The sequence below is a fragment of the Argiope bruennichi genome, chromosome 5 (genome assembly GCF_947563725.1).
Source record: "Argiope bruennichi chromosome 5, qqArgBrue1.1, whole genome shotgun sequence".
Lineage (NCBI taxonomy): Eukaryota > Metazoa > Arthropoda > Arachnida > Araneae > Araneidae > Argiope > Argiope bruennichi.
In genome coordinates, this window is record NC_079155.1 from 33,731,926 (window position 1) to 33,758,197 (window position 26,272).

At 31.8% G+C, this 26,272-nt stretch overlaps 2 protein-coding genes across 2 annotated transcripts in view; one reads left to right on the plus strand and one right to left on the minus strand.

Moving 5' to 3' along the window:
- The window catches only part of LOC129969531 (uncharacterized), a 65,592-nt gene extending 47,012 nt beyond the window's left edge, over nt 1-18,580 (minus strand). Inside the window, exon 1 of the mRNA XM_056084142.1 lies at nt 18,524-18,580. The gene's annotated coding sequence lies outside the window, so the exon portion shown is untranslated. The remainder of the gene's footprint in view (nt 1-18,523) is intronic.
- Nucleotides 18,581-21,628: 3,048 nt separating this feature from the next.
- On the plus strand, nt 21,629-25,429 carry LOC129968234 (fibroin heavy chain-like). Its single transcript, XM_056082088.1, has one exon. The coding sequence runs from the start codon at nt 21,629-21,631 to the stop codon at nt 25,427-25,429; it is 3,801 nt and encodes a 1,266-aa protein (XP_055938063.1).
- The last annotated feature ends 843 nt before the right edge of the window (nt 25,430-26,272 follow it).

A 26,272-nucleotide genomic window follows, 5' to 3' on the forward strand; every position in this document is an offset into this window, starting at 1 on the left:
TGATTAATTGTAATTCGTAAAATTGAACACATCCGCGTTAGCAATACAATTACAATGCTTAAACTATCTTGCCCTAAATTGTTCTCAAAGGGTTTGAAGAGTTGCATAAGATAAAATGGATTCAGACGCATTCAGACCTCGATTCATACTCATTCAAGTGCTAAGCAATAGCAAAGAAAAGTTACAAATAACTCCAAGCCTGAAAATAAATTTACTCCAATTTAAAGTGGCAAAGGAAATTCAATGAAATCCAAGTGGGAAATTCTTTCGTCCTTGGCAATAGCTTGAAAAGAGGCCTAGATTGTTGATATTGACAAATAAATGTACAATGCTATTCAGATTTTAAGACAAGTTATTCCAGAAATAATTCATAAGAGATTGCATCAATTAAATGTGCATGCTGGAAAAATGTATGGCGATTTAATATTCGAGTTAAGCGTTACCAGAACATTCCGTAACAAGTTAAATGTAGATTCAAACGAAACAGACATGAATTTGTAAAGTTATTAATGGCAACTCAAAAAGGACGCACTTAAACCAATTGATACACGAAGTATTGGCTGGTATTAGAAAAGCAATGTGAAGTTCAAGCGTATTATGTTTCTATTTACAGATATTGGGCTCTAATCCAGTAATGCCTTCTAGCAATTAAGATTTTATCAAGTAAAATTCTTAGAAAATCCAGAGAAAATAAGACTAATCAAGGGTCGTAGAAGAGAGAAAGTACCTACGTAACTAGTATTCTTGACAATTTCTATTCTAGCTTAAATTTTAATTGAGGAATTTTTTTTGAACAACCATAACGGACTCTGAGGGATAGAAAATACTGCTGTAAACATTACAAAAGTGTTCATTTTAACCTTCCATTGGGCGCAACTAATCTGTGAGATGAAGTCACGAAAAAAGTGTTTTGGAACAATTTCATGATTTGTTCAAATTTATCAATAAAAACAGCAAAGAAAAATTAAAATGTTATCTAAAAGCCTAAATATACTCAAATGTAAGTGAAAAGTTTTTAATGCGTTTTTTAACATGCATTCAAAAATTGCATTAATTGAGTACATTAATCTCTTAGAAGAATTGCGCCCGATCGTGTTAGGATTTACACTGCGCCCGACGGAAGGTTAAACCAAATTCAATATTTACCAGGATTAAAAAGGCTCGATTTAGAAGACTTGTTTGAAAATAGATTGCAGAAAATATTAAAATGACAGCGTCATTAGAATTTCAATCTCTAAATTTTCTAGAGACCATTCAGAAACTAGTTTATAGAAGACCGATTAGAGCTGTTAAGGATTTTGTAATTAAAGACCTTGAACTATTTGCATCCCAATTAGCTGGGAGTTGAAATGCAAATTCCTTACGCTTAGCATTTATGCTTAATATATACGATATATTTAAAATCGTGTATTTCTTAAATTTACATGAACTGATGAAATCGGAATTCGGCGTTTCCCTGTAATATTTAACACAACGTTTTACATACATTCTGTTGAAAACAATGCTTAAATCGACTAATTATTTTCAGTTACCAATATTTGAAGTATAAATTGCACTTTATAGGTCCATACCCTTCTCCCTTTTTATACTGATGTTCAAACATTTTAGGCTATTTCTGTCCCACTTAACGTAACATTTACTCTGTACACTACATATTGCTAGCAACCTATTTTGTTAACGCTTTAAGTGCCAATTCCCAGGGGAACTATATTTCTCGTTTAGACCATCGATTCTCAACAGCCTAAATGGAAAATAAATAGGGAATAATATGTCGTAACGTGTTAAACTATTCCATTTAATCCATTCACATCATTTTAGAATCCTAAGCCGATGCACGAGAGAGTTTAAGACGTCAAGACACAAATCACCAAGATGCCGCGATTAAATTTTGTTCACGATCTGGTAGTTTCTACATCAATAGACGCAGGTAAACTCATTTGATGGGAACTTTCCAATTCAATAGCTTTAGTCGGATTTTAATATATTCTTGGTAACAAAACTGAAGTTTTTACAAACTTTGTATGATCAAATAAATTAAAATTTAAACTGCAGATCATTCGTTACTTTGATAATATAGCAAAGACAGATTACTTTCCATTAAGTTTCCTATACTTCATTGGAAATTAGGTTCGACTGGTTTTGAAAAACTTTTACAAGATTCATCTATTGCCAAGCTCATTCTAGAACACAATACGATATTATGTTCTATTCTTTATATCCGAAGTTCATCGAAAGAAAGTTTTAAAGGGCGAGATCTACGATCATTACCCGGCATACTTATCGAAGTTTACTTTAAGCCTTTTTACTAGCAAGCGAGTGCCAAACAAAAGTTTGTGGATCTGTGATCAGAAGTTTTATTACGACCACTGCAGAATTTGTTCGATATTCAGTTTATGCTCGGTTTAGAGGTTAATTATGTTCAATTCTCAGGATTTTAACTTCCGATGTAGACGTAGTTGAAATTGAACACCGGCTTTGGACACGTTAACGCTAACCTCCAATTGGCGTAGGAATTTTAGCTTCCAATAGTTGTGCGTTTCATTCGAAATTAAAGGCATGTATAAAAGTTTTTAACCCTTTGCACTCGGATGGTATCCCACACTCCATTCATGTTTACTTTTTTGAATTAATTTTTTTGAAATCACCCAAGGAATGGCAAGATGTAGATTAATTTTTCAGTAAATTTAACTTAAAACTTGTTTATTACTATGAAAAATATTAGTTTAACTGAATTTTGCATCAAATTACTTTTCTGAAGGTAAAGGGTTAACATTAGGGAATTTATGGACAATTCTGGAATGTTAGATACATTCAAATTCCTTTTGCAGCGGATTGGCAACCATAGAATCGAAAAGTTAGACTATGTAAATTTTACATTAACTATCATTTCTGTTTAAACAGTCTAAATACGACTAGTGTAGAACATTTTTACTTCCTCTAGGTTCGCTTGATTTTGATGTATGATCAATGTCTTTCGGCAAACTGATTACAATGTTCAGTGGTGCAACGAAGGAACAAAAATAAACTCACGCGCAACTCAGAACATTTTATTATTGAACTTAAGTTGTAACAACTGAACTGTTTTGTTCATTTACTTTTGTTCGAGAGATTTGATATACGTATTATCATTACTTCAGTTAATCCGAGATTATATTTAATGCCATGTGAATATTAAATGTTTATATCGCCTTGCTTTTGATGTACTTATTTTAATAAGAACACGCCTAATGCATGACTGCACGATTTCGGTTTCGCTTTAGTCGATGGCATGCAGTTTTTTCTTGAACAAGTTCATTCCTCATTATGGACTATTTTAAGAAGCTAACGTCTCCATTTAATATGGAGATCATACATAAACTGATACCTTCATATATTTACTATAATTAAAGATGACTGTATGAGGTATACGGGTTGAAGTGAACACTTGTAAAAAAACAGATGCACTCAACCGAATTTTAGTGAAGTGCCATGAAATAAGCAAAATGCGTTGCAGTTTCGTCTGTGGCATGACCTCCAGAATCACCCGATCTTAACAGTACTTCATATTCCTTTATTCAGATGAAGTTTTAGACTGCAGATCGTTGAATTTAAGATGCACGCCATAAGAAAGACTTGGACCAAGCTCCCCATTCCTTTCTCAATGAAGATAATCTCGGGACTCGAGAAAAAAATTACATGCAATTAATACAATGACAGACTAAAATTTGATATACTACTTTCAAATTTAGTTCAGTAATCAAGTTATTTACGTTTTATGCAGTTAAAAATATTGCATACAATTATCACAACATGTAAATTTAAGTATTAAACAAATGTTAATAACTTAGCAAAATCTAGGTCAAATATTTGTAACGTTAGTTCCCGATTAAGAAGTTTCTCTATGGTACCATTTGAATTTGATCATCTCATTCAACATCGTGGAACTTATAAATAGGATAATTATTCAATTCTTGCTTCAATTTATGAGGTTTGCTAACATGCATGCAGAATTTTCACGACGAAAATTGTCGATATAAAACTCTACTGGTTAGTATGAATTACGTAAAATTTAAACGGTTGAAGTAGTTTTTACTTCCCAGTATGTTAACGTAAGATATTTTATGAATTTAAATGAAAACCCACACAGAATCAACAATGCAAAAGGTAAGCTCGAGACGCTCACATTATATTTCATCTATCCACGAATATATTCCTTAGCTTTAACGTGATTGTTTTCTGTTCAAAAATGTGAACTATTTTGTTGGCAAATAAGTCATTGCAGATTTTGTCAATAGATGGATTTAGCACATTGTTTTGTCAACGTGTTTGAAGAAACGCCAATATTGTTTTCTGTTTGGAATTCCCCCTTCAATTTAGCAAAAGATTGAATGTATTAGTTTAGTTCCACTTTTATCCCAATTTAAAAAAAAAAAAAAAAAAAAAAATGGAAGAACACTCGCATTTCAGACATTTTATTGTATTACTTACAACAAGCAAGAACCCACCGCAAGCACACTAGAAGTTATGTGCCGTATATGGGAATGAAGCCTTGAAAGTAAGGGAGTGAAAAATGGTTTGCCAAATTTTGTTCTGGCGATTTTTCCACTGAAAAATGAACATCTGGCTACTATGAGACCCTATAAAACTCATCGATTCAGATCGTCATAGCACAACACATGAGAATGCAGATAAGTTCAGTGTATCACACATGCATTAAAAAATTGAAACAGCCCGACTGCGTCAAGAAACTCTGTATATGGATCCCTCGTAAGCTTAAGAAAATAGTGCATTAGTATCTGCGATTCGTTTCTGAAACAACTAATTACTGATGACGAAAAAAAAATGGATAGTTTATAACAACGTAATCAGGAAAGAGCTTGGATCGAAGAAGTTGAATCAGCCCAAACAATACCAAGAACCGAGATTCATCAAAAAGATTATGCTGTCAGTTTGGTGGGATTATAAAAGAATTTTGCCCTTTGAGATTTAATCAAGATGCCAAACGATTAATTCAAACGGAACATTTAAACTGAGCGATTCAGCTCAAGGAAAGGGAGCAGAATTTACAAATCTTAAAGATGTTTTCCAGTATAAGACAAAGCCCCACACATCTTTGGTCACTCGCAAAAAATTATTGGCACTAAATTGGGATGTGTTGTCGCATCTACCATGTAGCTCCAACCTTGGGCCTTCAGATTACCATTCATCTTTCCATGCAGAAATAATTCCTTGAAAGGTAAAAGTTTTAAGCTCACGATGCAAACCCACAATTAATTCGGTTTTTGCTTGTAGAAATCGAAGAATTTTACAAGCCTGGACACTGAAAGACGGGAAAACATAATAGACAAAGATGGACAATGCCTAACTGAATAAAGTTATATTTTTAAGCAAAAAGTTTTAATTTTCCCTATTTAAAATCCGCAATTACTTAGTTGCCAACCTAATAGAATCACTCCTCACAAAATTTTGTATTTTACGTTTCTTTGTTATCTTCCATTGAAGACGAAAGCATGAAGCGTTCTGAAGCTTTTAATCTGTAATCGCATTGAGGAAACAAATTCAGCGTTTACTAATCAAGAAAAACCGAAAACACAATTTAATTCATGCCATGTATATGGCCAGATGGATCTAATCTAGCTGTAAATGGCATATGAAAACTTCAGAAATTGGCAACTGAGAAAATTTAGATTTTTAATTAGAATTCCGTTACTTTAACTTTAAACCACATTCTAACTAAAAACCGTATATATTAGAACAAAACTCAATTTTTTATGTCAATATTCCAAAGACAAAAGCAAGGCGATATTAATTGTTCATTTAAAGTTCTGTATAAGTTCAAGCTACAACAGTACTCCCTTGCAAGCAACGAAGTTATAGTTCAGCATATTACCTTTCAAAACACACTATTTACGAAAATATTAGATACGTGTAAGTGCTAATCACGAAATTAAACAGGGATTTAATTTTCCGACCTACATTAACCGTTTTTTTTAATTTTCTCTATGTTCAGGCTACAATAGAAAATACCGGTAAATGTTTCAGGATAGAAAGTTAATTCACTGCTTTAAGTTGACGAATATTCAAAAACCGCACGTTAGCATATGCAGGTCGTTTCTCAGCCAAGAAATTCTTGAGGTAAAACATCTATTCAGTTTCTCACCTTTAGTGGAAATAGAAATGGCATTGCAGTTCTTTAATAAAACATTGCAGCCTCAATTGCTTGTCTTCATAGGCAATACCCAAAAAGGTAAAATGGCAATTTACCACATGAAAATTGTCTAAATTAATGTGGAGCAGAAGCTTGAAGTAATTTGAAGTTCCTGCAAGATTTAAAGATTGTGTAAGAATTCTGTCTTTGCACTCTGAGAAGACACAAGATGCATAGTTACAAACTTGCAATTGTTGGAAACTTTTTAGAGCTTAGAAATATATCGGCAGTTTTGACATCTGAAATAAACCAGAGTTGATTATTGCGCTTATGCTTCATTAAAGGTGTTCAGTCGAACTCGTGACAGACATCATCGACGTTTTTCATCAATTGACGAGATTCTAAGATATTTTTAGAAACTGATACTGGCATTGAAATTCTCAAAATGGACGTTAGTATTTGTTAAATATGTTTAGACTTCAACTTCAAACAATCATGATTGCAAATATATAGAGTATCTACATAGCGATACTTCTCAATATTACCCTTTGCTCACTTAAAGCATCATTCATGACGGCGCATTATTTTGGCGCTTTATTTTTCAGTATCGATTGTTCAAGATTACAGAATGGTAAAAAGACGTAGATTAATTTCTCATTGAAATTAAACTTAAAGCAGTTGTATGCATTTTTTGAAGCAATAAACAAGCCTTTGTATTAAGTGAATTATTCATCTAATTACTTTTTTGCGTGCAGAGTGTTGATAGAAAAAATGAAAATTTATCTACATTACTTCACTAGTACTCAGTTTTGTAACCCTTTCCATGACAGATGCCTGAAGCTTTGGGAGAAATTTGCAAAATGAATTCAGTTTGCATTATAAAATATATTGAAACAAAAAGAATCTTATGTTTCTAGGTTTATTGGTTAAGAATTTCAATTTTATGCTTATTCTACAGATTAAAGCTAGAATGAGCAATCGCTATTTATACCTATACGGTTGAATTGTTTCATTGGTTAAGTTGCGTCTTCTGGAACAAGAGCCATATTTGATAATTCAGCGCCATGGAGGATTTGAAACTCGTCGGCCAATACCTTGTAGGATTTATTCCTACCAAGCATTAAATTCGTTAACTTTGAATAAGAATTTCTTGAAAGCCCTAGAGCATTTCGAAATATTTAAAATTCAATACAACCACGCATTATGCTTTGAGAAGGTTGCATACACGCCGTATTTTTACAAAGTGCCCGGATTTTAATTCCTTACGTTATAGATTTGGAGAAATTACTGAGAAATCAACTTGGTTAAACTCGCTTGCTTCTCTCGAGATTTTGGCTTTTTATCTAAAGTTTAAGTTTTACGTTAGTTTTAAGAAGCACTTTAGTCGCAGTTTTAGTCTGCCAGCCAGTTTGAGTTTTATGGATTTTATATTCAGTTTGGAATCTTTACCAAATTCTTTTCAATTTTTGTCCGTAGGTTAGGTGTAGCACAGTCAAGTTTGTCACGTGTGCCCAAGACTTGACTATTGCAAGAAATGTTCCATTTCCGATGCTTATTTTATTTGCCAGACTTTAACAAGAGACTTATTAATTACAAAGTGAATACTTAAAAACTAGTTTCAAATCTCAACCAATTCAGATTTATTATATCAATATAATGGTAAAGACAATAGCCTTTGTTTACCGAAATAACAATTCGGCATGAAACTTGCTAAATAACTCTCCTAACATTCAGAAATTTTTAATAAGACTGAAAATTCACTTACCAGTAAATTTGAAGGCAGTTCTTCGACATGACTCATTAAAATAGACTACTACGCATAACAATCACTTCTAGATGAAACAAAACATCCCCGCAAAGATAGTAAGTAAACTGACTTAAAAATACCACAAATGGTAAAATTACTCTGTTTTAAAGCATTTTGAATATCTTCTAACCAATCGAAATGGACCTAATGATATTTTTTTCATTTGATCATTTGGAGTCATTTGCATAAAATTATGTTCTTTTTATTCGTTTAGACGCCTTTACGGCATGTCGGTTGGTATCATTCTTCGGTAACATAGGATCACTGATTTGAGATAAGATTTCTCAGATGATCTTTATTGTATACAGCGGGAAAGATGCATTTTAAATCTGCCATTATTAATTAAATGTCTTTATGTCGATGCGGCATGCTCATTTGCTTGCTGCGATACCAGTTCATCATTTGACCTTGGTTCAAGATGTTAAGGTTTGTTCCAAATAAGCCTTTGTGTCCCAATTCCATGAGAAGTTCTATGATCATAAATTTACTTTTAAAATAGCAAATGATTATAATAATGCTCATTAGTCAGATTTATTAGGGGGGAAGTAATCTTATTAAACTATATTAAATCCCTAAACGTACTTCAAGTATTTGTTATATACTTACTTAAGGATTGGTTATTGTACTTAAATAGGGTATAAATCAAACAATTCGACTTCCTATTTAATTTGTAACAATATTTTGAAAGCTTTTAAATTAACTATTATTAAAAAAACACAGCATAAACTTCAAAATATAAGATGATTCTTCATTTCTCATTTCATCGATGCTTTTATATTTTTTTATATCAAAATATTTTTCCTTTTTTTTTATCGTGACGCATAAATAAAACAGACTAGCAATCAAGATGTCAATATTTTATAACATTGTTTGTTTTAAAACATTAACAAAAAAATCGAATGTTAAATGAATAAACATGTACAGTAAGATGGAAGTATGCTGTTAACGATGAATTACTAGTCCTTTAGAAAGCATCAGCGGACTTCATTGCAATCTTCCCAAGAATTTCAAATTTCTGTAATGGCATAAAATATTTAAATTTCCGTTTTCATTCTTATTGCCCATTTATAAATATGATGGATCTCAAATCACTAGAAATATATTCTTAGAGTCTACGAAAGGCGTGATTAATAGAAGCATAATTTATAGCTAATCTTTTTCAATTACGCTTATTGTTTATTTATCCGATTTATTTCATCGTCTTGAAATTAGCACTGCAACCATTGAATTGTATGCCAGATCTACCCCATAACCAGTACCGTTGCCAAGATGATACCATTCTTTTATGTAACGTACTCTTCCAGGACATATTCGAACCGGTTGAAGTTGACTAACGACGGAATGCAAGTTAGACTTGAATTAGATGCATAGTGAGCCTTATTGCATGGACACCTCTTCTCATTTTGTGGTCACAAGTAGAAGACGAAAAACAGAAGTAATCTACCATTGATGCGTCGGTTGAGTAGAGGAAGGATTGCTTAAAAGCGTTTAAGGTGAAAACTGAAGCAGTTAATTAGATGCAATTTAAATTTAAGAAGAAGCTATGGAGGTTAAAGTGGCAAAGTCCATTTGGTAGTAGAGTAAGAAAAGGCTTATTTTCCATTGCAGTGAGAATAGTTAATTTGCTCTTTGATTGTGGAATTTTGAAGAGTTTTGAGTTGACTGAAATTTTTTTTGAAAGTTCTTTGATGAAATCATCCAGCTTTGAAATTTTAAGATCTGTGTGTAAAATATTCCGGATAAACCAGGGAGCATTGGTAAGGATACGAAGAATTTTACTTTGTAAAACTTGAATTTTGTTTCGGTTGGTTTTAGCAGCGAGTCCCTAAATTTGAGCAGCATAAGTGAGGACAGGTCTTAAAATTTGTTTATATAATAACATTTTATTTTTTAGTGAGAGGGGGAAAATTAGCCAGTGAGGTGAACTATAACCCAGAACTTCTTTTACTATTGTTAATATGATTTCTTCTAAAAGTAGGTTTATTGTCTAAGATCAATCCAAGGTATTTTACTTCTTTTTCCCAAGACAGATTATCTTCAAAAAATGTGGGTGTAGGTAGTGGCTTCTTTAATTGCCCTTTCTCGAACATAACGGCATGAATCTTTTCCGTATTGATAGCAATACACCACTTCTTGCACCTGATTTCAATGATCAGGAGTCCTTTTTTGAAGAGTTTTGATGACAAAATTAGTGATTCTGCCCTGCGTAAGGATAGCAGTGTCATTAGCAAAGAAGCAGTTCTTGGGCATATCAGCTGTAAAGATGGTATAAAGAAGAGAGCTAAGAACACTTCCTTGCAAGTTAGATGTGTTCTCGAATCTGATGCAAATAAGCAGTATGTACGAAGAAAATTTTTTCATTTCATTACATTTGAAATGTATGCATAAATAAATGGTGTCAAAATATGATGAAATGCGTAAAAGATAGGCACAGATATTAATTGTGAAATAGATTTATATTTGTAAATTATGAAATTATCTTTTTTTATAAACGCCCATAGAATAAATGTATTTTTTGCGATTTTTTGATTGAAGCCTTTAGAAATGTTGATTTAAATAAACAGTTTTCCAATGCAGAATAAGTTTTCAAAATTTTTAATATAATCACTGTCCCAGATATAAATGTTATTATGTAGAACTTGTATTCCAAAGTTAACGGATTCTGTTCTTGAGGTACCTTGAAGCATCAATTTCCGTATCATATGAATATGTATTGTAATTCATAATATAATTCACACCCTATACTAAAAATATATTTAATTCAATATAATTTATTAAAAAGTTAAAAGCCAAGAAGTTTTTACATTTTCTCAAATATATGGAATTCTGCTGTGATTAATATGGATGAATCAGCATGAACAAAAGTACATGAAGGAGTAAAAATGAAAATGAAGTAAATGAAAGAGTAAAAATTAAATCTAATCACTAAAAATATTATTTATGTTTTTTTTTATAAATTTCTAACTTTATAAAATTTTTTAAAGATTTTCGCAAAAAATATAAAAAAATTATAATTACATTTTTTGAAAATTATTAAAAAATGCTAAAAATTTAAAATTTATTTACTTATTAAACAATTATTCAAGAATTCGAAATGATTAAAGATACACATTCGGAAATTATTAAAAATAATCATTACTTATTATTTGTTATTTAAATATTAAAAAAAGATTTTCATTTTACAATTTTTGAGGAATTATTTAAATTTATATTTACTTAACAATTTGTTTGAAAGATATTCAAAATAATTATAATACAATAATTTTATAAAACATTATTAAAAATATGTTTGCTTAATCGCAAAATAAAAATTATAATTTCTTAACAATGTTTTTGGAATTTTCAAAAAGTAATTAATAATTTAATTAGTAATTTTAGAAATTATCGCATTATTAAAGGTGCAATAAATTTTTTTAGGAAACTAATAAAAGTATCAATACTTAATTTACAGAAAAATTATTAAAAATGATTTTTAATAACTTTCTAGAAAATTATTTTTTAGACTATTGTTATCTTGATAATTTATTAAAAGTTATTCCTATTCAATAATTTCTTTTAAAAGATCATAAAAAATTATTATTTTTAATAATTTTTCGTGTAATTGCTATACATTTCTCTTGGATTTTTTTTACTTAATTAATTTATTTTGTTTTATCGAATTATACTTTTGAAAAAAAATATTCTGGAACCGAGGACATCACAGTATTTCAACAATATCTAGGCAAATAGAGTAAAATCTACTTGCAAACGATGCCGAAAATCGCAGCGGAAAATAGTTTCAAATACAATTAATTTCAAGTCTATTTGTTGTGATTTAGCTATTTAAAGCAAGTTCGTCTCATAAACAGTTCTATAATTTCTATCTATCCAGTAACTTAAGAAATCATAACTAAAAACTGAAGCTTGATGATCAGCGGTTTCAAAATTTTAGGTATATAAACAAAAATTTTTTTTTATATATATTTTGTATCGGTCAGAGATAGCTATCTCATTTGAAGTTAAATTCTGTTTAATATTAAATGTGAATGATTTGAAGAAACAGAAAAATATCTAAGTTTCCAAAGTACTAGCATGAAAAATTATTCCAGAACTTTTTCTCTTTTATGATTGTGCAATATTTGACGGGGCTCACATGGAAAAGTGTTCCATTTTCCAGTAGGGAAGGATTCGTGATTTTGAGCATGCAATTCATTAATATTAATGAACTTTTCATTACATTTGGTGCAATATTACATTTTCTTTAGTTTTATGGGAGTCGTAAATTTCTCATATCCATTTGTTTTTCAATTTCGAATATACACGTGAAAAATCACGCCACGTTGAGATCACTGTTGTTGTCGCAGACATGGTATGTTTCCTAAAATTAGTCATATGTTCTGTAAATATATGTTTATTGCTTTTTTATGACGATTTTCTCTTAAAATTCACACGATGGGAAACTCGTGGATTTAATTCACTGCATCTAACTCTGTTAAACTTCATCAGGACTACTTTGATCATAAAATTCAGATGGCATCTGAATATTCGGGAACATAAACAAAAATTTGTTGACAGAGAAGCATGGGGCGAACAACTGAAAAAAAAAATGGATATCTAAATAAAAATATTTTTGGGGGAGGTGAGTCAGTATATTTTAAAAATAATTAGATATTTTTTACCTAATTATTACTTTTTAAATGATTAAATGCATTAGGAAAAATAACTAAAAAATTTGTTAAAGTTAATGGAACTAATGAGCAAAAGATGAAAGTCCAGTTTGTTCTGATTTTGAGACATCATCTATTAATTTGATAGGTATAATTTTACAGCACAGTCAATAAAGAAGTCCTAAAAAAACTAATAATCATTTAAGAATCTAATATTATATTTTGTCAAAACTGGCGACGATGGAAATGGCTCAAAGCGACAGATTTATTTTATATCTAAAGACTAATTAAATGAGTTAATTAACATAATTACTGATTGTCAGAGAATTTCCCCATTACGGAAATCAAGACATTTTGTAATAAATCAATCCGACGTAGCATTTTTATATGTGTATCAAATTTCCTTCCAAAATTTGCAAGATATGAAATTAATTTGCTTAATATAAAAATAGTTTTGTTCATTTGAAATTTATCTTGAAAAGAACCAACTTATAAAAAATTATATATTGAGTAAATTTGAGCTTGTTATAGCAAACAAACAACCTCTTCCCATTTTTTTTCACTGACATTTCGAAAATGTAATCAAACATGATTCAGCTAAGTCTTTATCACAAACATTCATTTCCAAATTCCAATTAATATATGATTTTATTTATTGGAAGTTTAAGTATTTTATTACCTTTCTAAGTGTTTTGTCATCCATATCTGTGATTTATCCCATTTTAAAGACATTTCAAGAGCACCAAATGAATTTTTGTATAACTGAAACTCAAAGTTCCAACGTTTCTAATGAAATTTTATTGATACAAATTAATTCTCAGCATAGTATTTTAAGACAATGCAATTATCAGAATTAAAGAAGGAATTTTTATTTCCAGATAGAAGCGATTGAAAATCAGATTGTAGATCAAATTTATAAGCTGCGAAGTATTCTTCTTTAAAAATAGATATTACACATCTTTTTTAAATAGATTTTCGATATATTTTTATATCAGATCAATAGAATAAATAAGTGTATGGTTTTCTAAATTAAGAAGATAAAATTTAATTTCAGAAAGAAAATTCATTTATGCCTATTGGCTGAAAGAAAGGCTTGCTGGTAAAGTTTATAGTGATGTAAAAATTAAACATCAGAATTAACTTTTATTTATTTTACTAGAATTAACATTATTTATTAATATTATTTCATTTTCTCCTATAAGAAGTATATAAGATAAAGCATTGTAATTTGCAAATAATTTGATCACGAGAATTTATTGAAAATTTATGCTTTAGATCTCTATAAAAGAAAAAGAAAAACTTTTTGCAATTATATCAGTTTGTCTACAAAAATGAGAAAATCAACTTTAAAATGGATATCTAAACAAAAAAATCAATAATGCATCGTTTAGGACAAAATTTGAATAATTAAAGTTGATTCTTGTCTCGCTTGTCTATCCAAAGTCAAGTTTGCCTATGCTTGAATAATGCTTGTCTATCCAAAGTCAAGTTTGCCTATGCTTGAATAATGCTTGTCTATCCAAAGTCAAGTTTACTTGTGCTTGAATAATGCTTGTCTATCCAAAGTCAAGCTTACTTGTGCTTGAATAATGCTTGTCTATCCAAAGTCAAGTTTACTTGCGCTTGGATAATGCTTGTCTATCCAAAGTCAAGCTTACTTGTGCTTGAATAATGCTTGTCTATCCGAACATATATATGCGAACTCGAAAGTTTATAAAATGTCTAAATGTATGAAATTGGATTTAAAATATATCATTTTAATGTATGTGCCGATTTTTGAATAGCTCTTTCAAATGGTTAATTGCATGCCATTTTGTGATTTTCTGAATGCTCAAACGTAACTGTAAAAAACTAAGTATATGAAATTTGGTATGTAGTTTTATTAAAACTGTAGTCTTCAGTCGAACTCTCAGTTCAATAAGTGACTATCTAAAAAGACATTCTAAATTTTCTTTATTATTATAAATAAGCTAAAGTATCCTTTTTAAGGTTTCAAATAACAGTAATCACTTACATTAAAACCATAATATATAACCATGGAGAGGCAATTGCGGTTACCATAAAACAAAGAAAAATTCAAGAAAAAGACGAAGAAATCATTATTTTGCATATGAATTTCGTGATTTTGAAGCTTTCCATTAGAACCAGATTAAAGATACCAAAGCCATAAATAGAAACGTGAAATGTATGCAATTAGCAATATTGCATTATGCATGAACTACGGACATATCAATGAATTTTTAGTTTATTTTTGTACTGTGTTTATAAATTTTTAAAATAATCTAAATTATAATTTTCTTATCTTAATGCAGTTACGTTATGTGATGAGAAAATGCGATTTATTGTGAATTTGAATAAGAATGATAATGTTGTATATAAACAAATAGCTGTGTCAAGGCGTTATTTCTAAACAACGGGAATCTTGAGTTTTTTTGTTTTTTTTTCGTTTTTTGTATTTTAAAGATTATTACAAATATATGCACGATTTTTAGAATTCCGATGTTTTAGTATCTCATATTCTTTTTGCATATCAGAATTTTACTGTTACAATTCAATTTTTTCTCACAGTCGGGCTTAAAAAATGCAATTTTTTTAAAATTATTTTATTGCATTGTGTAATACAATTACAATTTTTAAAATTTCTTAATCACAAAACATTTTTAAGTCGGAAGAAAATTGTTACATTTTAGGATGGAGGAAGGCTTTCGGTTTCTAGATTACTGTTTCCTGAAGATGTTAATTTGGTAAAGAAAGGCGAAATAATTTCTCATCGTTTTGACACACGCACGCGTAAATAATCATCAATTATATTAATTTATTTTGCCAAAAATCTGTAACTCTTATTACTTATCAGAACATTCTTGATTTAAGGACAATATGTTTTTTTTAATAGACAAAAATGAGATTTAAATTTGATAGCATCATCTGTATTAAGGAAGCGTTGTATCATAATGAGTCATTTTTTGCTAATTAACTTATTTTTAATTTATTAATTTAATAAAATATTTTTTTGTCATATTCTTTCAGGAGAATTACCAAGAACATTTTTAATATATATATCATTTCCGGATTTTTTAAAAATTATGGGTAAGCAAAGGACGTGATGATAACATATTAAACTATATAAAGCAAAATTATAAAGGATATCTTAAGGAATAAGCATAAGTATCACGATATTTAAAGGAAAAGCAAGCAGCAGCAATGAAAAATTCAATATAAAAGCACTCTGAAATAAGAGCAGGTAAGAAGGAAAAAAAATTTTTTTGTAGAAAACCAAAAATCAATATTTAATACCTTAGAAAACCTGCAATATCAGAAAAAAAATATAATAATAAATAGAGGAAAATGAACTTTTTTCATGTAACTTCGATTATATGAAATTAAAAAAAATTAGATGTCTTAAGTTTTTTAAGCTGCTTATTTCCTTCATATTTAATATAATAATCTTAATTAAAAATAATTCAACATTTGTAAACAAACATATTTTTTAAAAATCAGAAATGAGATTATATAATTTAGTATTGATAAAAATAAGCAAGTTTATTTACTTGAAATTCCAATTTACAGAATTTAAATACTCGAAGAAAAGAAATTACTTGACATCCAATATAAATATTTTAGAAAATTAATTGAATGAAATGAATCAGAAGGTAAAGTGAACGAGATAAAGTTTTTTTGTGTAAAATCTTGCAACTCGAAATCAAAAGAAAGTACTCCCCAAATTGACTCATTTCAATGTAAAACTTTTCTTCCTCTTTAAAGGTTTTCATGGTAAATTAATTTAAAATAGCTTGTAGCAACTGTTGAAGAACGTTTTGTAAACTTACCTTCTAAATTATATATTTGGTAAATTTTCAGTCAATTCAATAATGTCACAATAAATTTGGGTAATGAAAAAAAGAAATATATATACAAATAAAAGAAATTATGGTAACATGGAATTTATATTCAAAAGAAATTTTAAATACAGTTACAGAAAAATTAAAACTGAATGACACCATTTTTTTTCTGTAAATTATCTTGTAAATTTTATTTTATAATTTGTTAGGAGATTAGCAATTTTTTTTATCTCGATTCAACGACATGAAAAGATTCAGAATTGATTCTTCTCATTTATAGCTTGGTCATGTGTCTTCCCATCACGTTTGATAATTAAATAATAAAATGTGAATATCACGAAAAATATCACGATTCCCTTAAAAATTTAAACCAGCCGGAGTGTTCTTATTTCAACTTTCTTGTAAACCTATAAACAAAATCTTGCACTCAGTCTCATTGCATAAAAACGAGAAACGAGTGTATATTTTCATATCTTCCTTATAATTATTTTGGGTCAAAATTTTGGTACATGTAAATTTAAACCAGCCAGAGTGTTCTTCCTTCAACTTTCTTGCAAACTTATAAAGAGAATCTCGCACTCAGTCTCATTGCATAAGCACGAGAAACGAGTGTATATTTTCATATCTTCCTTATAATTATTTTGGGTCAAAATTTTGGTACATGTAAATTTAATATTGATCATATTCGTAAATAATTTCGTTTTTCAGCCATCACATTTGTACTAACTTAGAAAAATAGATCGACAGTGATTAAAACTTCCAATTTAGTTTAAAATTTAACCTCCACTTACCATTTAATACCTCCACTTGTGATGCTAAGATTGCATACAAAAATCAATACATATAGCTATCGGATTTTTTTAATTATTCTATTCACATATAAGTGGATGGATTGATGTACAGGGTTTCCTAGATAGATAAAATTTGGCTCACAGGTTGCCATCTGTAATGTAGAAAGATATCAAGTTTGGAACCATATCAGTCAATGGGTTAACCGTCTATCAGTTTGTACGTCTGCTTGCACTTAAATGCGATATCTAAAAATTGTAACAAGTTCGGTAAATGAAATTAAACTCACAATTTTAGATTCTTTGAAATTTTGAACCAAATATGTGAAAGGGTTGACATGTACTTTCGAATGTTCCGTAAATAATGAAATTTGCAATAACTCAAAAATGCTATGACGTAAATAAATGAAATTTGGTATGCGATCTTTTGATTGCACTGTAATTCTGTGTCACATTTTGGTTAATCTAATATTTAACATCTAATAAAAAATACGTCTGAAATACATATTTGTTTTTCTGGTACTTGTGCGATTAATCCTAATGTTCAATCGCCAAAATTCGTCATTAATATTCTATTTCGCAAACTGTTTTCGGTAATGAGTCGGTATGAATTTCGTATAAAATTTCGTAGGAATTTATAATATCGATTTACAAATTTTGCCATTTGCCTTTTAATCTAACGGTTTGCGATTTGGAGTTATTGTTGGTGTTAACAGAAATATATATAAACTCATAACTGAATCTCTCACACTCAGAGAGATTAATTTAGTAGACATTTTAAGTTATCAAAAATTCTTCGTCGAATTGTATTGTATTTTGATATAAAAGCAAATTTATAGTAGTTTAACCCTTTAAAGGGTCATTTTTTCTAGTCATATTATGTTTAAATATTTTTAGGCTTGAAATTAGAATAAGAAAAGGTATTCATTTAGCTTATTAGATAAATTAAATTTGATTAATTAATTAATTTGGTTAATTAATAATTAAATAGCAAATCAAGACACATCATTTTGTGTAAGATAAGGAACTGAAGCCTCTATGTTTCTGTCTTTCTAAAAAAATGTGTCAGAACTTATGCCAACCTACATAATTTCATACAAAGAGTGATAAATTTGGTGGGAAGTATACTTCCCACGACCCTAGAAAGGATTAAACTCACATTGGCCAATGAATACACGGGCGACCATTGATAGCTATTTTTAAACTGCCAAATAATAATAATAAATAAATATTCTTCTTTAAAATTCACAACCACTTTAAGACAGTTTTTTTCCTTTTCAGAAGTTGTTCTTCATAGCTATAGATTAAACACTTACCTTACGATTTGATATGAAACTTTTCTAAATGCAAAATGGGGCAAATGGAGGCATTTGAGAAATTTAAGCCCTTCAGAGTCAAAGAAACCGCAAACAACAACAACAACAAAAGAATCAGTCGCATCTCGTTCAAGAGATGCGACCCCGTTGTCCATCGACATACGGGGTTCGCAATGTTGAATTAAGGGCTTTTAGTTTTTCCAGAAATGCGAGATCCAATAGAAAAGTGCCAACATAACAGTTTCTGAACATACAAAACTCATTGATACTCATGTAAAATTCATCATTTAGAAGCAAAATATTTTATTTTCGTTGATTTTATTGACGACATACGTAATGCTCCCTCATTTCTGATGCAAAATTCTGGATACGCAGCTGGACAGTTGTGTTATCAAGTTTCTAGAAAGAAGCCTTTGCGCAAGCAGCCAGAATGCAATCCTGTGACATCATTTTTTACAAGCATGTGGTTCTCTGTATTCTATCACGATTTAACCATAAAAAGATTTTCTAGAATATTTTATTTGTTAGCAAATTTTGTATCTGATTAAACAACAGCTTCTTCCAAATAATTGAGAATTTAAAGTATTCAATAACATTTACAACGAAAAGTTATTTGTAGATGAGTTAAGTTACCAAAGCTATTTGATATTGAAATGACATTATGATTTTGATGGTGTTGTTTATAATTAAAAAAAATGGAAAGATGTCTTTTTACTTTCCTGTATATGTAGAATCTGTGAAATTTTGAGTAAAATCTGTTATGAGAAAGTACGTCTGTTTGGCTATTTGAATATAAGTTAATACGATAATAATCTAACTGATGAGAGCTATACAGATAAAATTCGGTACGCAGATTTAACTTCTATAGTGTAGAAACCTGTCAAACTTTAAGCCAAATCCAACTACGGAGTGACAGTCACTCTGTACTTTTAGAAATAAGTAAACATGAAAAACCCATTGAAATATATCAAATTTGGTATAAGAATTTGTGACTACAAATGCAGTTTTGTGGTGAATTTTTGTTTCAATCGGTTGAGAAACACATGTCTAAAATACAAATTCGATTTTTGGATACTGTTATCTGCATGCCAGAGATAAATCGCCAAATAACTCGCCAAGCATCACACGATAGATTCAGTAAAAATGCTAAATTCACGCCAATGTTTAATATTTCGTAACTATTATACGCCAGTGCTAGGTAAGGCGTCCTCTAGCATGACAAATTTATTTGAAAGTATACGAGAAAGTTTTGGATAGATTACTTGTATGGTTCAAAGTGCAAAAATATTCCGAGTAAAATCTTATTATAGCATATAAGTCTATATATATTATATAGTCTTATTATAGACTATTATAGTATATAGTCTCCCCCTCCCCCCCAAAAAAAAGCATGTACATAAAAAGAGCACATATTTTTCAAAATTGTCTGTTCTTGCAATTTGAAAAATTCTTGTCGGCAAGCCAGAAGCCAAAGATATATTCTATTACTATTCTAGACTGAGTTTAATAAAATGTCAGTAAAAATTGTACACAAGCGTTAAATATAAAGAAACATTAGACGAATTAGTTAACTTGTAATACTTAAAGCCATGTGAAAAATTATATAGGAATTGAATCTCATATTTTTTAACTTTGGTAAGATGACGCCATCTTCTCTCACATTCTGTCTGCAACCCCCCTGCACCTCTCAAACAGAAATATATTTGATCTACAATAGAGTTTTCATATTCATATGCATGGTATATTTACCATGGAATGTAGTATTGAACACCAAGGTTTTACAACTAATGAATATGGCCTCAGCCTTCAGGCGGTTGAAAACAAAAGTTATGGATAAATTTCAATGTCTTTTTTTGTGAGTAGAGCTATGGACTCTTAGATTCCAAATATTAAAAAAATAAGATTTAATTTTTACTATAAAATTTTTCCATTATGAAGAGGGAATAATCTCGATTGATATTTCATTTTCTATAGTTAGGATGTAAAGGAAATGAACATTTTATCTCCAATACTTTCCTCTCCCTTAGAAATAAGCGTATAATTCTAATTAGGAAAAAGGCTTTAAATGTCATAAGGAATAACATTTTGTGTTTTTTGAGGCAACGAATGTACAGCTGAAGAGTCACTAAATCTAAATTTTCAGACATTTCTCAGGTTTTTTTTTTTACTCATATTTAGTAAAATATTCTTGATAAATTAATATTTTAAACATAAATCTTTCCCCCCTTCTGTGAGTTTAGCGATGTCCGTTAAATGGTAATCTATCTTGAATCTATGGAATGATCCAAAATGCCCTAAAATAGCAGCAAGTGAATTAAGCTAGGTTTTACTTTTCTAGAAATGAAAAGTGGAGAAGTTATACAGAAATTTTCTGGAAGCATTGTCATAGGAACTATTGAATAGATAGACCACCTAAAATATGCATCCAAATAATATCAAAAAGTTGATTTTAAATTAGTGTTAATTAACTTCCTCACTTTCATGGCACATGAAGCCTATTTTGGGACAAACTTCGTCATTTTGACTTTGATTAGATGATGGTAATGGCAACTCAGTAGAAGACCCTTTGTCACGACTTCACACCACACCAACATGACTGTCCATCTCTAAAATCTGAATTCCGCGTATATATTATGACGGTCTACATAGCATTAAAATATTGAAAATGTTCACGGATATCATATTTTTATTCCAGACACACAAAAAAAGTAATTTAAATCCTGATTGCAGTTGTTACATCAGATTACTGTATTTAAGAATGCAATTTTGCATACAATAGTAATTACAGAAAGAGAGAATTGCATAATAAACTGAAACTTTCAGAGTTATATAGAAATTCACAGTTATATCAAAACTGCCAAATATTATTTTGGGAAATCAATACGTCATAAGAATTTGTAAAGACATAAGATTAATCCATCAGAAAAGAAAAACATAAAACAAATTTTGCTTACGCATTCAACATCTGATCAAATACAGGTGATGTCTTTTGACGACAGATTGCGTCGCGTTGCAAGCACAGTGATCACGATTTATTCGGTATAAAAAGGGCATAAGTTTCCCATTTAAATCACTCGTTCAAGCGATAACAACTAAGTTTACAAGATGAAGCAGCTTTCTCTATTATCGTTATTCTTCTTTATCCTATTCCTACAAGGTTTTTCGGTGCAAGGTCAAAACTGGAACGACACAAATTCGACAGTTGAAGTGGTCGCAAACTTTATATGGTGCCTGAAACAGAGTGGCTTGTTCTCTTCCGATCAGTTTGATGACCTGGACATGATCACAGACACCATGCAAATGCAGTTGAGAAAAATGGGAAGTATGTCAGAAAGCAAAATTAAAGTAATGAGGGTAGGTATGGCCGGGTCCATAGCTGAAACCGCAGTAGCATCGCCAAGTGGAGTTTCTCCGCTAATGCTGAACAGCATTGACGACTGCTTGACAAGTGCCATGCTCCAAGTGACAGGACAAATCGATCAAAGATACAGAGCCGAAGTATTGCAAATAATTGAAGTAGTTGCTATTGACGAAAGAAATTCTGCATCTTCATCAGTAAGTATAGAAACAAGCTCATCAGGGGATAGTTATTCTGGATCATCAGAAGTTGGAAAAGCAGCAGTTGTATACACAACAAAGACAAATTCAGGACTGGCAATAAGTTCTTCCCAATCAACCGGATATAGCGCCTTAGCTGTAGGATATGGGGCAGGAGCTATCGCTAGTAGCAGCGCAGGAGGTGAATCTGGTGCAATTCGAGCTTCTGACAAAAAAGCAGTTGAAAATGGAATGATTTATGGAAGTGAAGCTACATATAGTGCTGAGACTAGAGAAGGATCTTCTTCAGGACATGATGCCAATGTAACAGCTGCAGAAGCTAACGTTAATTCTAACATAAGAGCGGGAAATGGAAGAGGCTACGGTGCTGAAAATGAAGCTAGTGGAGCGGTCACCACCGATGGAGGAACCGAATTTGGTGACCAAACAGGAGCTGAATATAGAAAAGACTATAGTTCTGAAGTTGGGGCGGGTGCTAAAGCTACAAGATATAGTGCTGAAGTAGGTGCAGGAACTGTCACTAGTGTCAGAGCTGGTACTGAGTATGGAATGAACTACGGTGCTGGAATTGAGGTAGAAGCAGGAGTTACAAGTAGATATGGAAGTGACAATGGAGTCGGAGTTCAATATGAGTTTGGAGTGGGAACTGATGGAACTGTAACAAAAAATGTAGAAGCAAGAGTTGGATATAGAAGAGACTACGGTACTGGAACTGATACAAGTACAGGAGTTATAGCTGCTGAAGCCTCCGATGCCAGAGTATCTAAATATACCAGTATCTATGGGCCTGGAACTGGTATTGAGGCAGTAGTTAGTGGGGCAAAAATCGCAAATTCAGGAGCCGCTTTTGGGGTCGAAGCAGAATATAGAAGAAGCTATGGCGATAAATCCGGAGGTGATATTGTATATGGTGTCGGCATGGGAGCTGGTAGAGCAGTTGTAGCAGGAGCAGGAGCTGGTGCCGGATCTACAGGCATGTTTGGATATGGTATCGGCGGGAGAGATACTGCTGTAAACGAGGAAAGGGCGGATATAAGATATGGAAGAGGCACTGAAATAGATACAAGAGTTAGAGATGCGGCTGGATATGATGTAGGCTCTGGAGCTCGTGGAGAAGCAGACTCAAGTGCGATAGTTAGGACAGGAGTAGAAGGTGCAACTGGATATGGAGGAAGTTATATCCCTAGATATGGTGCTGGTCCGAGATCTGATGGAGCAATCAGTGCAGAAGTAGGAACCGGAGTCGGAGCTGTCGTCATTGCAGATTCTGGATACAGAAGTGGCTATGATGCTGAAGCTGCAAGTGCTGCTGTATACGGTGCTAAAGCTAGTGAAGCAGCAGTGGCCCTTACAAGATCCGATTCTAATGATAGAGCAACATCTATATATGGAAGAAACGACATTCCTAGAGTTCGAACAGATATAGAAGCTGCAACTGCGATTGGATATGATTCTGGTGCAGGAACAAGAATTGGTGCTGGAGTTGGAACTGCATATGGAGGAGGTACTGGAATTGTGGCAGGAGTGGTAACTGAAATTGGATACCGAGAAGGCTTCGGTGCTGGTTCTGGAACTGAAAATATAGGTGGCATTGGAGTTGGAGCAGGAGTAGGAACTGGAACTGGATACGGAGGTGGCTATGGTGCTGGTTCTGGAGTTGGAGTTGTTGGCGACACAGGAGTTGTGGCAGGAGCAGGAGCAGGAGCCGAAGCTGATGTTGCAACAAAGGCAGGAGCTACAACTGGATACGTAAGAGAATACAGTGCTGGATCAAATGCTGGAGCTGGATTTAAAGAAAGTTACTGTCCTGGATTCAGTACCGGAATTGCAGTTGAATATGGAGGAGGTTATGCTGCTGGTTCTGGAGCTAGAGGTGCTGCTGACATAGGATCTGGTGCAGGAGTTGAATATAATAAAGACTATTATGTTGGAGTTGGAGCAGGTGCAGAAACAGGAGCTGGTGGCTCAGTTGGATATGAAGGAAGTTACGAGGCTGGATCTGGATTTGGAGTTGCTGCTATATATGATGCTGGTGATAGCTGGAGAAGCTATGATATCAGAGCCCGAGCAGATGCTGGAGCCGGAATTGCTGGTGCAACAGAGGCAGGAACAGAGGCTGAGTACGGAAGAGGTTACAATTATGGATCAAGTATTGTTGGATATGGTACTAACTCAAGTTCTAGTTCAGGATCTGTAGCAGACACTGTAGCTAGTGCAGGAGACGGATACGGAAGAGATTTCGGTATTAGAGATTCTGATGCGTCAGGATATGGTTCTGGATATGAATTCAGTAAAGCAGCAGTTACAGGAACCGGCAATTCCGCTGGAGATACCTTTGCTCAGGTGTTTACACAGAATTTGTTGACTTCGGGTATCATTACATCTGAAACTTTAACTTCCTCTTTAGCGCAAGCGACTGCCTCATCTATGGCGAATATTGCTGCTCAGGGCTTGGGCTTAGATGCTAATATGGCTAATTATCTGTCAAATGAAATGGCCAGAATGGCTGCTTCTATATCAGAAAGTACTAAAGATCAGTTTGCTTTTGTTCAAGCAATGTCTTACATAATGGGAAAACTTCTGGCGGAGTTTGGTGTAATTAATGAAAGCACTGCTTTGTCTGCAGCATCGAGTACATCTTCTTCAATAATTGAAACTATAAAAACTTATGGATTTGGAGAATTTGGCATATATAGTGGGGCAGTGGGAGCTGGAACAGGTGCAGCAGTTAAGGCTGGTGTCGGAGGAGGAACTTCAGAAAGATATTGTGGAGTAACCAGTGGATATGGTGTAGGAGCTGAAGCTAGTGCAGGTGCGGTGGCACGAAATGCAGATGGATATGGTACAGGAACCGGGGCAAGTATGGCCAATGCGGATGACTATAGAGTCGGATCTGGAGATGCTGGTGGGTATGGTGATGAAAGCGGAGTTTCAACATCAACAAGTGCCTCATCTGGCGGTGCAACTGGTATAGTTACAGATGGAAGATACGGATATGGGACAAGTACAGATAGAGGAATAGCAGCAGGAATTTCATCTGGTTTTTATGGGGATGTTTTGAATCGTTTAACATCTCCTGAAGTGTCTAACAGAGTATCGTCTAATATTGAAACTATTGCATCTGGTGGACTTTCCGCCCTACCTAATGTAGTATCAAATATTGTCTCACAAGTGAGTGCCTCTGCTTTTGTCGCTTCTATTGACGAAATTGTAATTCAGGTATTGCTGGAACTGATTTCCATTCTTGTTCATATAATAAGTAATACTTCCGTTGGTCCTGTTGATACAAGTGGAGTGGACCTATCATTTGCTACAGTTAGGCAGGCTCTAGCAACTATTCTTGGCTAAATCAAATCAATGCCTTTTACAATGCAAAATGTAACTCGAATTGGATAATTGCTATCTGTTTTATTATTACATTTAATAAATGCAAATAAATTTCTTATATCTTGAACATTTTGTTTTTGTGCGAATTTTTGAAGCCACAAATAGAATAATTTATTGAATAATTTTACTTTCTTTGCTTTTTTACAAAAATGAATTCGCATAGAAGACAGATTTTTGTGACGAAATAAGCTCACAGAAATGATGTATGTAAAATATTATGTGTCTGCAAGGTATGAATAGTAGTTGAATAAGAATGCAGATAGATTAAGTCATAACAAACATTTTAATGATTCAATTTTTAATGATCTACAAAATGTGACAGAATTATCGATCACTAGAATCCAGCAGTGGTGATCATACATTAGTCGCAGATACAGTATTCATACAAATCGTGTGATATTTACGAACTAACAACAATCGCATATTATCTCACGAGCATTTACTCACGCGCATCAACTGACATGCACACTTCCGTCAATATTTATAAACCTTTAGTGAATAATGTTTTTAATATGTTTCATTCAAAAAAATGTTCATGTATTTTTTATTTGGAGGTCATTGTGACAGTTAATTAGTTCATATTCTAGGATCCATTGGAATAGTTTAGGAATAATAACAGACATTACGCACTGAAATCTGTCGCTAATTAGTACTGAAAATGCATTCAAGTCTAGACTTCTAGATAAAAATGACCAGCAAAGAAAATATGATAGAGAAATATGTTATAAAAGCCATTTAAATAACTAAGAAATAAAATGTCTAATATATCAGTCGATACATTATAAAAATTATTCCTAATACACA